Below are 15604 nucleotides of genomic sequence, written 5' to 3' on the forward strand. Positions count from 1 at the left end.
GCAGATTACGATGAGAGCGATACACATCGCTGGCGTCACCAGCATCCTCGCGCACAATCTGTCACGAGGAAGGGTGTCGGGACCAGCAGAATGGTCCCTTGCTCCAGAGGTCGCTCAGGCGATCTTCAAGGGATGTACCACCCTCTAAAGATCTGTTCGCATCTCATCGCAATCATCCACTGCCGGTGTACTGCTCAAGGGTCGCGGACCCCCAAGCATTCACCGTGGACGCTCTGTCCATAGACTGGGGAGGGATGACAGCTTAGGCAGTCCCTCCGATCTCACTACTCATGAGGGTGGTGGCCAAGATCGGGTGGGAAGACTGCATTGTCATTCTGCTAGCGGCAAGGCCGCTGGCACTCCCCGAGATACCAGATCTACTCCGGATGCCCGGAGCGGAGGTACCCAGTCTATCACTAGAGCACCTGCAGTTAGCTGCATGGCCCTTACCAGGAACACGCACGCAGCGGAGGGATACTTTTCATCAGAAGCTGTTTTTCTCATCGCCGGGCTGGGCGGAAGTCTACCCTCCGCACGATATAGCCAGAGTCTGGCTCCATACTACGCTTGGTGCAATGAGACAAATAGCTCTCCCTTAGAACCTCTGTGCTGCTAGTTCGGAGTTTCTGACAGAAAAGTTCAAGCAAGACTTCAGCGGGCCACTTGGGCCAGCTATAAGTCAGATGTCCTCTCCATTCACCGAGGTTTCGAGGCGGGTCGACTATCATAGCCGATGGTTACCTTATTAGTCTACGCCTCGACGGTATGTTCAACAGTGTCTACCAAAAGGAAAGTGATCCTCCTAAGGGATCCCAACACAGTCTTAGATTACTTTAAGGGTCACCCTTTTGACCTTCCGTCAAAAGCGATGCTTAAATCGTAACTCTCAAGATGGCTTTCCGGTTTGGCGTTGGCTTCGGGACGGCGGTGCTGAGTTGCACACGGTCTCGAGGTTAGCTTCCGTGTTCACAAACACTGGAGCGACACTGTTTGGCGCTCTGTTCTCGTGACTACTGAGCAGGCGCGGTGCATACCGACATTCGTCCCTCTCCAATCCCCAGGGTTGGGCAAGGTTTGCTGAAGCCAAAGATAGGCTGGGGTGTCCGATAAAGGCGCTGCAGCACTATTTCTTCGAACACAAGCCTTGCGAGGACTCACGACCGCATTCATCACCCTTACAGAGCCTTTCGGTCCAGCCGCTGTCGCAATGGCTGGTCCAGGTGTTAGTGGGAACCGGGGGATCGCGAAGGTTTCGCGTCCCACGACCCACTCGACACGAGCTATCTCATCATCTTGGGTATACCGTTCGGTTGTCCCTTGAGGAGATCTAGCAGGCGGTGTCCCGGAAGCCACCTTCGCCCTTCTCTACGATACTTCCGTTTACGTTAGTAATCAGAGGCGGGCGGGAGGTTTACGGGACATTGTTCGGCGATCATAATACGGTGGTGTACGGGTACCAGGTTTTCAGACTATACAGAATACTCAGCATGGTAAGAACCAGTGTCGCTATTCTTAACCACCAAACTTATTAAGTAAGGAGGTTTATGTCTGTGATCGCGTGGTCTTTTTTGTTTCCCGACCGTTGGGGAAAATATTTTCTGACCTCGCGAAAACCATCGTTACCGCTCCCGATCCCTGATCAGATGCTGACCAATCTTGTACCTCCATCCGTCGGTTACTTGCTAGATCGATCTTTCAGATGTTGATGCAAGAAGTATCTTAATCAACATCGGAAGCGGTAAGATCGACCGGTGTACTGAGTCTAGTCCCAAACAGAAATGTTTGGTAGACTCATAACCGGTGCGATCTTACCTTTCCGATGTTGATTATCCGAGACCCCGCCACCCCCTACAAGTTTGGTCCGGTAGGGGATCCCAAGTCGGATAAGGGGCGATCATATGGTGTGGCGTCACCTTTTGGGTGAGTCCACCGGGGATCGGGGTTTTTGTTATTTATTCATTTATGTGGGACAAAATGACTATTGGTTTTCCGCATCTCGGGATCGATGCAAGAAGTATCTTAATCAACATCGGAAAGGTAAGATCGCACCGGTTATGAGTCTACCAAACATTTCTGTTTGGGACTATTATATGAGAAAGAAGGTGTACATGTAAGGAAGGCATATTTTTGCAAATGATAGTGCATTACATGCATCGTGGAAATTTTAGGAAGATTTTTAACCTGAGGCTGATGACTAAAAGGATGGTTTATTTTTAGCCAGTGGTATTTTTTTCTCCATCCAATTGTAAAAAGTGTTTGAAAATTTAATTTTGTTGCTAAATGTATAATATTAGGAAGATTTTTACTAAAATGATAGGATATTTTTAGCCAGTAGCATTTTTTTCCATTAGACTGTATTATAAAGTGTTTTGAAATGGACGGTGAAAAATTTGATATTTGGCAAAATTTATAATTGAAAATAAAGGTAATTTGAAATTTAAAAAGACAATTTGTTTGATTAAAAAATTTACAAAATTGGTACAGCAAAGTTCAGATTCAAGCTAACAAAATTGAGAAGGCATCTAGAGGAAATAATGGTAGTTGTTATTGTACATGTAACTCATGTAAAATGGCAACAAAGCTTCTAGCAGCCAACATAGCTCAATGCTGAATGCATGAAATGGTAAATGTAGCATACTAGGTACATGCACACCCACTCTTCATTGTTGAAGAACAGGGCAGTGACCAACGATTTATAATCACATTCGTATTGTGCAGATCTATATGCGATATTATTAGCATCCACAAGCACGAGCATCGGGCTGGTCATGATCATGATGATAGTCAGTGTGACCACAATGTAAAGTGAGTGTAACCTGATGCGACCATAAACAATCACCTATTGACATTGTCGGACACGGTGGGGTAAAAAATCATGGTACGACTTTTTGAGTTCAACCAAGATTCGTCGGTTTAGAAATGCAATGTTTAGCTGCCGGAAGAACAAGCTTAACCAGGCAACCCAGGGCACAAATAACATTATTTTGCATTGTACTCTGTTTGCAGTTATTTGAATTAATGCATAGCATAGGATCCTGAATCCTGGTCATTCTCAAATTTGAGCCAAGTCGGATGCAAGAATAATTCAACAGAATTCCTTATTTTGTTGTAATAGTATACCAATAAAACATGCATTTTATGAGAACAAATGGCTAAAAATTCCTTTGTAAGTAAGACACTTAAGGATTTTGCATAAAGCAGCTATTTATCCTGATGTACGTGTGTCATTGTTAGTGTTACACATGCAGTTGCAAACTGCAGTATTGTAAATTTGACAACATTTTAAACTAGTGAGCTTGACAAAAGGTGTCGATTTGTTGAACTAAAATGGAATTAAAGAAATGATGTTGCAGAATAATAAATTAATGAAAATGTGTTGCTGCTGAATATACTTATAATCATTCACAAAAGAAACCAAATAATTATTGAATAATAATAAAAGTGTTTCACAGTATTCCCATTAAAATGAACCAGTATCCCACAGTGATGACTATAAGAAAAGTGACCGCAACTAAGTAATAGGCGAACAATAGAAATTGAATAAAAACACCCAATGTTTTGTGTGATATTAGTTCGTCCCAAATCTAGGGTACAAAATATTGTAGCTGTCAGGGCCATTGGCTGCCAGGGTCAAATATGTCATTGTTTCCTTGCTTCCTTTTTCTTTCTTTTTTAAAAATAGAGCTTATTTAGATAAAGACAATCTGGAATTTGAAATGTAACAAATAAATAAAATTTAGGCCAAAATAAAAATAATCCAGAAAAGCTATAAATTGGAGCTAAAAACAAATGTAGTGTTAAAATTATTCCGCAAAGTATGTATTCGAAAATATTTTTAAAGAGTTAAAAAGCGAGCTGTTGAAAACTGAGCACTTAAAAATCCACAAATATAGAAAATAAAGAAAATAAATAAATAAAGAAAAATTTTAAGGGCCTGCAGGGACTGCCTTTTGAGGAGAGCAATCACTCTCTACTACTCTCCTTAAATGTGATATATGAGAGTGATTTTTATCTCTCCTTAGTTTACCATTATCTCCTTACATGCTCTAAACAGCTCTCCTTGAAGGCACCAGAAGAGCTATTTGATGCTCAACTTCAAATTCCGAAAGACAGTCTAGTCCCTGGGCCTGAATCCTAGCACAGGATCTTAATTGTCTTTGATAATAATCCTGCAAGGATCAAAAACTTAGGCTCCTAAAAACTTTCAAAAATATTTTTATCAGTTGATAAAAACTGGTGGCTTTCTGAGTCAAATTCAATTCCTAGCTTCAAAACAATACAACATAATTGTTTCCAACAAGATTATACGAGTGCCATATAATTTTGCATCGGATGTGTGCACTATAGAAAAATCAATGAGAGAATCTGCCTGTATCTGATCTACTAATATATCGCTTCTCTCATCTTTCACAAATATCAATAAAAATTGATTCCTAAAAATAACAATGCAAAATTACGACTGCTTTTTCTGCTCAAGTTGTATTTCATCAAGAATGGAAAGAAATGATGTGATCTGTGAAATGGCATATTCATTGGAGTGCAATAATAGCGATGCCATTTTCATGGGCAATAAATGAACTGAGATTTGAGTTGAGGTTTGGAAAAAAATGGGAAAAAGTGAAAGCCTATGTTTAGAATCATCAGAGAGGTGAGGAATAAGAAAAAATCCTACTAAAATGGTACCTTGTTATTTTCATGTGATTAATTGCTTGTGCTACAATTGATGCGTCTAATGCATGAACCCCGAAATGCATCCCTCTCCAAAGAATGGATTGCTCATACGTGACGCAACCAGGTTCAAAAGCACTCCGCGCGTATTACATGTGGTGCAGGGTCTGCATATTTTTCCAGTTCCTATTCTACATGGTTCTAAGAGTGTATGAATTCCAACTATTTTTGCCAGATTTTCATTTTACTATCAAGATATTCAAGATTTCTGCTGTACTAACTAAACAATGTTATTGTTAACTTCAGGAAAGTGCGAAATTTATGTCGCATAAAAATTTCTGATTTTATACATTAGTTTGCAGGTTGCATTGTGTCAGCATGTTTTGTTCTCAATTTGACACATATTGCAGACATTGTAATGATTTTTATACGTGTACACAGACGGTTTTTACTCGGCTATGGTGGTGTCCTGCACATACCTGTCAAAAAAGCATTTTCAATGTATTTTACCTTTTTCGTGTTTTACATACAAATAAATGCAGTGTAAAAACAATTTAAATGGCTCCTGAAAACCAATAAACAAACAAACAAATAAAGTAAGCCAAGCAATGATACAACACATAATTATTAACACTTAATTTTTGTGTGTACCCATATCTAAGAAATAGATAATTGTGGTGGCACACAGAGAATTATTGCAGTTACAGATATTGCACATACAAGACCTACATCCAGGGCTCAATACTTTGATGCGAGCACCAGAAACGATCCCGTTAAATGGTTTTACGGAGCGGAAAAGAAATCGCAATATGTTGAACTCTTGGTGGTTGACATTTAACTAACTGCTACATGTAATTCACTGACCATTCATAATATACAAGGTATAGCGATGTGTAAATGTAAGTCCACCTATCTGTACTATCTTTGACCCATGTATCTGGACTATTAAATACTGTAGACAGCGACAACGTACAGACCACGTCCATCCGCTGCATACATTTTGTACAAATATGTGGGGCACAATATGTGGCCTAAATTTGATTTGCTATCAGTCACTGGCATATTATGAACAATATTAGAAGCGCGCCCGGCCAGGCCGCGGTGGACTACTTCCAGCGGGTACTGGTCACGGCACTGGGTCCAGTTCGCCACTTCAGAGGACTACTTCCAGCGGGTCCTGGTCACGGCACTGGGTCCAGGGCTAGAACAATATAAGTTGCTCCACCTTGATTCAGATTGATTCAAATCAAATGTGTTGTATGAATAGTTGGGCAGAAACGGTAATGACACGGAGATTGATGAGCCGGCCGTCAGTAGACAGCATCTTGTATAATGTGTTGTAAATATGTGCTGGGGATATCACGCTATCAAAAATTAATTTCTATATAGATTTCTGTATTGGCCACAAATTACTTGATTTAGGGTGTAGTAATAGTGTAAGGTGGTTTAACATGATGAACTGCCGTTTCATGTACTTGTGCATAATTTATAATGGTAGTATTGTATCTGAAACATTAGGCGGAGGCGCTGTGTTTAGCGTTAGGTTTGGATATTTAATTATATTCTTTATTTTCCACCCGGCTAATGATAATGACAAGTTGTAAGTAATTTTGTGTTTAATAACATGAAACCAATATTATTTGTAAAAGCCTTCTTCATACTAATTTGTAATTAAGCACTGTTTACCAAGCACTGTAGTTAATTTATTCAGGTAACCAATAGATTGCTCTAGCCTAATTGTCTTTAAAAAAATTATTGTGAAGCTTCTGTTTAGAATTTTATGCAATGAGAGAATTTCTTTTTTTGTTGTAATTTTCCGTTATTTTGTTTTACTTGATGAATTGTTGATACATTCTGATAACGACCCATAAAACATAAAAAAGAAAATAAAACATTAAAAAAGAAGGTGCCTAATTGTCTCACAAAAATCCCAAGGAATTTGGAAACAATTTCCATGAATTTCATCTTTGTGATTAATATATTATCTCTTTTAGGTTTTATTAAATAGCAAATAATAGGCTTACTTTGTTTTGTGTTGTTTTTGTTATCAAATTTCAAGGCTGTTTTGTTATGAAATTTTGTATTATCAATTTTATGCAAGAAATATTGTCTTAGCTTCTCTTTTGTCAAAAAAACCTTGACACTTCTGCTCAATTTGGTGGAACATATTGTGTTGCAAACAATCAGCTGAAGGCTAGATGATCCAGCCCTAGTTTTAACTATTTAAAAGTACTGAATGTTCAGTTTGCAGACTTGCATTGCAGACAACATTTTTGTTCACATAATACAAATGCAAGGGCACGAAAAGGCCATTTCTTTCTTTCCGGAAAGCATCATGAACTCCTAAATAGGAGCCGAGTGGGAGTTCAGACCAGACAACAAACTCAACAATTTTTTTTTTGTCAAACGAGGGCAAAGAGAGGACAGCTCCCTGATTTTCTTTCTCAGTTTTGCATTAAGTTGCACCACAGGGGTCTAACTTGGTGTTTGTTGTCTCTTTCCTTTCCTTTATTCCTTCGGATTTCTTGGTGTGCTTAGGGGCAGATTTTTCGTGGGAATAACTTAGAGAAAACTGACCATTGAGGGGTGTTTTGTTGTGAATTGAATCAAATTAACAGGTATTATAATGTTGGTTGTTTGACTCTTAAACTGGATTTGTGAATGTCAAACAATTTGTGTGAAGCTAAAAATGGGAGCTTAAACATACATGTAGAAGCAAGGATGCATGGTGGCACATCCTGGGGGACATGGGGTCATGCTCCCCCACTTCTTGGGGAAAATATCTGCAGAGTGGATGGAGTCATGTTTTTGAAAAATGGCATGGCATTTACCCATAGATCTATAAATGAAATGTTATCAAAAAACATGGTTGAACAAATTCATCAGGATCGGTGGAGTAAACTCAATAAACAAAGTTTGTTGTATTAGATCCAGAAAATGCACCTACTTGTGTACGTTTCAACAAACACTGTTCCCTTTGTCAAGAATTGATGATTAGTGGTTACTACTGGCAACAGACGGTAGATGTATCTCCAGCACTGGTCTTGGTGTTGCCAGTTGATTTTCCATCTGGGGATTTTCTTGATCCCAGTTTTAGAAACTCATCGAAAATGTGAGATACTTGATACTGTCCTTCATCTCTATTCATGGCAGTGCCCCTTCTCTTTCTAATTTCTATAGACATGCGCTGGAGATACATCTAGCGTTGGTTGCCAGTAGCAATCGCTCATCAAGTGTTGACAAAGGCAACAGTGTTTGCTGAAACGTACACAAGTATTTTCATTTTCTCATCAGATACAACAAACTTTGTTTAGTGAGTTATCAAAAACAGACCCAGAGATTAGCAGAAAGTCAGCAGTATCCATTTTACTGTCAAATCAACTTAAAGTGGGAAATTGCAGTAAACAGTGTGGGAAATTGCATAGTTGAATAATTTTTAAAATGGCATGACAAGGTAATATCCTCCCAAGTGTTTTCATAGTTATTGATAAAAAAAGATAATAACTTCCAATAAAATTAAAAAGATTGAAAGAAAAAAAACCCAGTAAATTTTAACAACTTTTATGTGTGAAGTAGACCGTGAACAATAACAAGATGAGATATTCCCTGTTAGTGTTTATTTTAATGTAATTATATTATACAGGGTGTATCAAAATGATTGGTACCCATCAATTTTGATGTGTATTGAAAAACTTGCCTTTTCCAAATACAAGATTGGATACTCTTGAAGTGGCCTGTCCAGAATGACAGGTTTATGACATGTATTACAATTGATCTGCAAATTATGTGGATCTTATGTTGAATTTTGATATGTCAGTCGGGCTCATCCATTAGCAATGAAAACTGATGGGTACCAATCATTTTGATACAGTTTGTACAATGAAAACCTTTCAAATCTGGTGCTTTAGAATCAAGTAGGGTAGCTTGTATTGTAGAATGATGTCCTTGTTGTGAAGCAGGGCCGTAGCAAGGTTAAAAAATGTGGGCGGCCATCATAAATGTGGAGCGGCCAAAATACAAATATATGCCTAAATTGAAATAAAGATATAAAGAAAAAACATAACAAATTTTCAAAAAGTGGGGCGGCCATGGCATCCCCGGCCGCCCCGCTTGCTATGGCCCTGTTGTGAAGGTATCTGATTGCAGTCATTTCAAGGGAGGGTGGTGACTCCATTTGAAATCTACATGTATAGATTTCAACTGGAATTCGCCAGCGAAGTGTTACGTGTAATCCGATTATCACTATGTCAACTGGATCATGCTTTTGAGTTCTGCACCATGATCGAAATGATCGCAACACAAAGTCTATGGTATGTACTACCAATTCCGAAAGGTGCGTGATCCAGTTACCAGGGAGTTATGTAACCACTTCGCTGACGAATAGCCGGGGTGATAGCCCATTTCAAGCCTTAAAATTAACTTGCAGTTGGATGTACAATTAATTTACTGTTTCATATAAAATAATCAAAATAATTTTTCCAATTTACTGTTACAGACAAGAAGTGAGCGACCATGCCGTCCACTGGAAAAGCAAATTCCAATTCAACTGCCGGATGAGTGCAAATGTCTCCACAGGAATCCTGGAACCATGTTTGTGTAGAGTTTCCATCAGGAAAGTAAGTACCATCATTCACAGTCTTTGAATATTATGTGTAGATACTTGTAGAGTATAGGTGTATTAAATGAGTAAGGTGATGTTTCAATGAAAATTAAATGTTTTCCTGAATCGCAAGCTGCTTTCAAAGATCCTAAAATAAAGGATCTACAACTGCTTTTAAGGTTGTAATCGGATACTTAAATGGGGGAGAGGCACTCAAATAGCAGAGTGACATGCATGTACCTTGACAATTTACATCTGCTGGTCCTAAGGTCTGCTAGTCCTTAAGTTCATAAGCCCACAATGTCACTAGTACACTATCCTAAACCTAACTCTAACTGCAAAATTTGGACTTTTATTTTACGGACTAGCGAACTATATTTTCAGACCTTCGAATCTTGTTTTCGGACTAGTGAACTTTAGGACAGAAATAAGTTCCCACCCAGGCCCGTACGCAGGATTTTGTTTGGGGGGGTGCTGATTTTGAAAAGTGGACTTTTTTCCCAAGGGGGTGCCAATTTTATGAAAAGTGGACTTTCTTTCCAAAATTTTGACCTTTTTTTGACGAAAGACCCGTAAAAAACCCTGATTTTTTTGATCGCTACGCTCGCAAATTCAGAAATTTTGCGACTTTTTGTACACTTTGGCAAATTTGGGGGGGGGGGTGCGTATAACACTTTTCCAAATGGAGATTTGTTGGACTATCACCTATTCATCTCAATTAATGCTATAAAATGAAAAATAAAATCACACAATAGGCAGGTACCTTTCATTAGGCGCTACAGTCTAGATGTTTAAAATAGTTTGTACCATATGACCAAAAACATGACCAAACATGTGTGATGCAACGTGGCATTTTATGCAATGACTACATTGTTAATAAATGGGAAAAAGTCAGACAAATTGAGTATTTGAATTTGTCATTTGTCATGACAAGATTGATTATTAGGGCCATAATATGTCTGCAAATTCTTTTTGTAATGTTAGTTATAGGTCAATACACTTGGTGTAGTACAAGGCTGCTGAATTCAACCATCAAATGAAAAAATTAATGAAAAAAATAATGCTGGGGTGTGCAAACTTGAATGCATGTTCTATTGTCAGCATTTTTGCTAGCAACATTTTGAGTGATTTATGTTTTGCCTAAAATAATGCATTTCTTTTTATTAGTTTATATAGAGATGGTATTTTCAGAAACTTATGAATATTCATCTGGGTTAAACATGTTAAATATAGGTTAAGCTATAGTTTAGAACGATATCTAAGGGATGAAGAGTGGACTAACTTTTAATTTGCTGCAACTCAACCCAACCGTCTTTGTTGGGCTTTCCTTCTATGTGACTGGGCTGTGGTTGCCCCAAACCATGGAAGTAAGAGAGACTTTTTAGAGAGTGGCACATGCAGGGATCACCACATCCCCACTATGGCCAGTCCACTGATGAGGATGAAAATGTATGCCTAGACTTTGTTCTAGGTATTTTGAGCTCGGATTTACTCTATAAGACCATCTGATACGACACAGGCATTGAAGAAACGTAAATTGTGGTTTTGTATGATCATGCAGGGTCTGGTATAACAGTGTCAATGTTGAGAGCCTCTATAGTGTAAGTGAGAACATACATGTCGTAGTGGTTAGGACACTGCCATTGGCATGAAGTCCTGTGTTCAATTCTCAGCGGTGTCAACTTGCTGGGGTATTGACTTCGAAAGAGTCGGAAATGAAGTGGCAAAATAAATCTATTTTCAACTTTCTAAATACCTGGTCCCCAGAGTACCCAGACACCAAAATGATTTAGAAGTCTAGCACATCAATGCAGTAAAGTTCTATCATAATGACATTTATGAATAGTGCCAAATTTTTTACATCACAACCAGTGACTGTGCCAGGAATTTTGTGCAATATTGGCAAGTTTTTGTAATTTTTGGGTTTTTATGGGGGGCAATAGGGGGGAAAGAGTTCTGACTGGGGGCATTTCCCCCATGCATTCCCCCGTGGCGCTGCCACTGATCACAACCACAATTTCACATCACCTTTGCATGTTTGTTCTTGTCTTCAGAAGTCAAATAGAGTTCATTGACTACCCGTAACTTGTCAGTAGGTGTTTACTGTTTACGAACCCAGACAAAAACACATTGTAATACCTGAGTAGTTTTCAATGGGAATGAGATTTGTCATCAATACCTAACTGGTTCGCAGATTGTCTAGCTTAGTGAATGAGATACGTGAGGATTTTCATCCTGGTATAGATGAGATGACAGCGCTACCTTTGCTAGGCCTTTTATCTTTAGGTAAATTGTTTCCCTGAAATTGTTTCTTAGTTGCATGTCTAGACTGAGTAAAGAGTAAAAGATTTTATTGGCGCAGGTTCATTTGAACTTCCATTTTCACGGAGAAGCCGCATACCGTATCTAGAGTTTTGGAATTTTAACACTGGTTAACTGTGAATTTTTGTCAGTGAATCCTTTGCAAGTGGGTTATTCCAGTTGAAATAATGAAATGTATGATATACCCCTTTGGAAGACATGAACTAAATCTCCCACACAGGGGTGAAGATTTTGAATGGAGTCACCCATTCAGGTAATCCCATTTGAAATACACACTCCCTGCATTGAAGATTTTAAAGGTCATGTCTTCCATAGGGGTGTATTGATTTCAATTGGAATAGCCCAATATGGCAATTGAATGAATTTTCTTTAATGTTTTAAATCAATCTTGATTTTAACCCTCCATTGTGTTTACACCTGAAATTTGTATAGATTTTGGTGAAGCAGATTTGATAGTTTGATCCCGGGGTTTGATCCCAGATTTGATCCTTAGGTTTAGAGCTTTTCAGAAAAGTCCATAGCTGGGGACACACTTTATGCATTGAAGGCCCTCACATAGTCATATTTCCCAACTTTCAACTTCAATACCAACCTTAATTTACTGACCTTCCTTGAATCTTGTTGAAAAAGAGGACCTTTTCACTGACCACTGTTTTGAATGGAGATCTTTTTTGTTATGTGTAAAACAGTTGGGGTAAAATTGCCAAGAGAATTAGGCTCTATCTTTGAAATTCCTACCAGCAATGCAGGGCAGTTGTGTTGTTAACCTACCCTTTTGAATCTGAAATTGGGACTCTAAATGGTAAATGATGCTTGCACAGTCTGTGATGTTGGGTGAAATCTCTTTCCACAAATTCCTGCTTGAGGATGACAATACATTGGATTTTGAGTGCCCATTCTCCTTTCAGAGGGGGGGGGGGGTAAGTCACTTGGAATAACCCCCAAGGGAATTTGAAACAATGGTAGAAGTGTGATATATGAATTATGCTATGCGTGTGGTCGGTTGGCCATTTAAGCATACAATATACAATTATACATGATTATCATACAATCAAGTCAACTCATCATCAAGAGTGAGGACAAGTGTGGTGAGTGCTGAAGGGTTGAACAGGATAACCCGCATTTTATGGTTCAATTCAGGGTAATTGTCTGTAAAACCTTTAATTTGCATGTGTGAAAATAAAAGCTTATAGATTGTACTTTTAGCTGTCACCATGGTCATCATATTTATAAGCCTTTCAGCTTCACTTGAGCATTTTGCTTGAGCTTGGTTCCATCAGGACCCAAGCGTAACATAAATTTGCATATTGATTGAGATTTTCAATCTAATAAAAATACTCAGTTGAAGAGAATTTAGCTCTCACCAGTATCATACTTATACATGTAACCTTTTTAGCTTGGCTTGAGCATTTTGCTTGAACCTGGTTCCATCAGGACTCACGTGTAACATAAATTTGCATATTGATTGAGATTTTCAATCCAATAAAAATACTCACTTGAAGAGAATTGAAATTTTTTTCCTCAGAAAAGGTACAATATTTTGATGAGATGTAAAATTTACTGTTATTAATTATAATGCATGTACTGGTACATGTCCTTCTATTAAAACTTTTAAAACAGTTTGTGAAGGAAACTTTAATCAGTGATATGTGTATGAACAAAACACAGTTGGGTGTTTTTTGAAACAAAAAGTGTGATATCTTTCTTTTGAAAAGAAACTGAAAGGAAAGGACATTTTGCATTTGATTAGTAAACCCTAATGCATCGGCTCACTTTTCCTCTTACATTTTAGTTTTTGTGTAGGGGTGTGTGAACATGTGTCCTTCTAGTCAATTACTGCTAATTAATAGAACAAAAGTGATACCATTGACTAAGTCATTAACAAAAGGACAGAAAATGAAAGTTGGTTAATTATAATTGCAGTATACATTGTACACAATGCTCACAGACATCACTCAATGATAGCATGTCCAGATGAGGGTGAACACTCCGAGGGAAGTAAGAGGATCAGAAAACTTGAAGGTTAATTAAGTCAGGGGTTTTACCCGGGCGGATGCACTTAGAGGTTTGACACTCCAAGGGAAACATTGGACAGTAACTCCAAGAAATGGGGCATTTGTTAAACCACCAAGCGTACTTAAAGGAAACCCGGAGGACACATTTTGGGTTTTTTAATTCAGATGGTATAAGTGCATAGTGATTAGTCAATTCCTAAATACTACATTGCAAGCACATGTTATTCTTTGGTTCGCCTCAAGTTTGGTAGTGACGTCAATGTCTTTTCGCGGTTGTACTGCAAGCGTGCCGACAAACCACCCTTGTACATGTGCTGATGTGCATTACCTTTACGCACAATTTCAATACTGCACCCAGCGAAATATACACCTACGTCACTACCAAACTTGAGGCGAACCAATGTAGGCCTATAGGGATGGGTGGCTCATGGGTTTCTACGATATTTGGAGGTTCAAAACCTTGAAAGGTTGTCTTCAGTCTGAACATGACTTATAAGCGTGGCATTGGGGAAACAAATGGCGCAATACAAATGCTAACTGTGAATCGATTGTGTATACTGTACATATTGTTGTAGGCTTTGGAAGCGAGCAACAGCAGAAGCCAGTTGGGCAAACAAAGAAGTTGTTTCCATGAGTGTGAACAGCCTAGTTACCAAGGAGATTGTAACACTATGAACCAAAATGGCCTCATTCAAATGGCATAGTTCATTAATCCGCATTCAACAATCATAGCTTATATATTTGACCTCAGGTTCTGGGTATGAGTTTTTGTATCCAACACATTCAAAGGTCGGTTTATGAGTGTACAAATATATAAGGGTTGAAACAACTTTGTCCTGACAGATGAGCTTAGTAGTAATCACAAATATCACCAGGATGCTAATAATTTTGTCTCTTGGTCCAGCAACATCTTTCACTCTCACTCAGGATAATTTCTTTGTGCTCTTAAAATTTCCGATCATGTTGGTTCCTTTGTCAAACCATACATTGTATGATAGAGCATTTTAAATACACTCGAAATTGCTATTGTAAATTTTGAGAAAAATTTGTGGATTCTTTTAATGTTTTGTTTCATTTGTTCAGTTTGGAAGGAATTTCTAATATGGCATCCAACCAATTTATTTAAAACATACTAGATTATTTGAAGGAACTGGGCATACATGTACTTCAAATGGGATCTAATAGTATAGTAATACCTAGAGCTGAACATACTTAGAGCTGAATGTAAAAATGTTATGCCAAGCCTACCCCAGATCTATGAGAAACGTCTATTATCGGAATCATGCCAATTAAATGTAAACCATCATGTAGGTCCAATCCATAGATCATGCATTCTCTGTATGCTAAGCCTACCTCAGATCTATGAGAACAGTCTATTACCGGAATCATGCCAAATGTACTAAACCATGATATAGGCCTATAGATCATACATGTGTTCTCGCAATCCCAGACGGATTATGCTGATGGTGATATCCACTACATGATACTTTCAGAACTGGATCGGGAACTGGATACATTAGAATGTGGTTATTTCATTACTTTCACTGCATGCAATGTTGCATGTATTCATGTAGCCTACACAATCCCCAGGTATATAGTAAATAACTCAACTCAAGTTCATTTCCATGTCATAGTCGTCCAGCTTCAGTAGATTCCAGTCAAGCAGCTAATATAATTTCCAGTTTGTGGTTGATTGGAATTCATTTCCCTTTTAAAAGTCCTTCCTATCTGCTTAACTTAGACCCTGTTCACATTAGAAAATTTCTTCATTCGATGAAGATAAGTTAAGCTTGATTAACTAATTAAGCAAGCGTACACATTACGCTGAACGAAGACCGAACGAAGACATTGCACTGTACACATTTCATGAAAATTAACGAAGCTCGATGAAGCTATTAACGCCCGGCTATTATTAAAGCCGGCGAAGGTCACTTGTCACATGACCACTTTCCTTCGTCGAACAAAGCGAGCGTACAAATTATAAAATTAGCTTTGTTGA

At 38.4% G+C, this 15604-nt stretch overlaps 1 protein-coding gene across 1 annotated transcript in view; it reads left to right on the forward strand.

Annotated features, from left to right (window-relative positions):
* Positions 1–15604, forward strand: part of LOC140137621 (EEIG family member 2-like) — a 128024-nt gene that overhangs the window by 48062 nt on the left and 64358 nt on the right. The window contains exon 2 of the mRNA XM_072159357.1: positions 9164–9284. Coding sequence (XP_072015458.1) covers positions 9164–9284 — 121 coding nt within the window. The remainder of the gene's footprint in view (positions 1–9163; positions 9285–15604) is intronic.

Source organism: Amphiura filiformis, chromosome 17 (assembly GCF_039555335.1).
Source record: "Amphiura filiformis chromosome 17, Afil_fr2py, whole genome shotgun sequence".
In the NCBI taxonomy this organism is placed as follows: Eukaryota; Metazoa; Echinodermata; class Ophiuroidea; order Amphilepidida; family Amphiuridae; genus Amphiura; species Amphiura filiformis.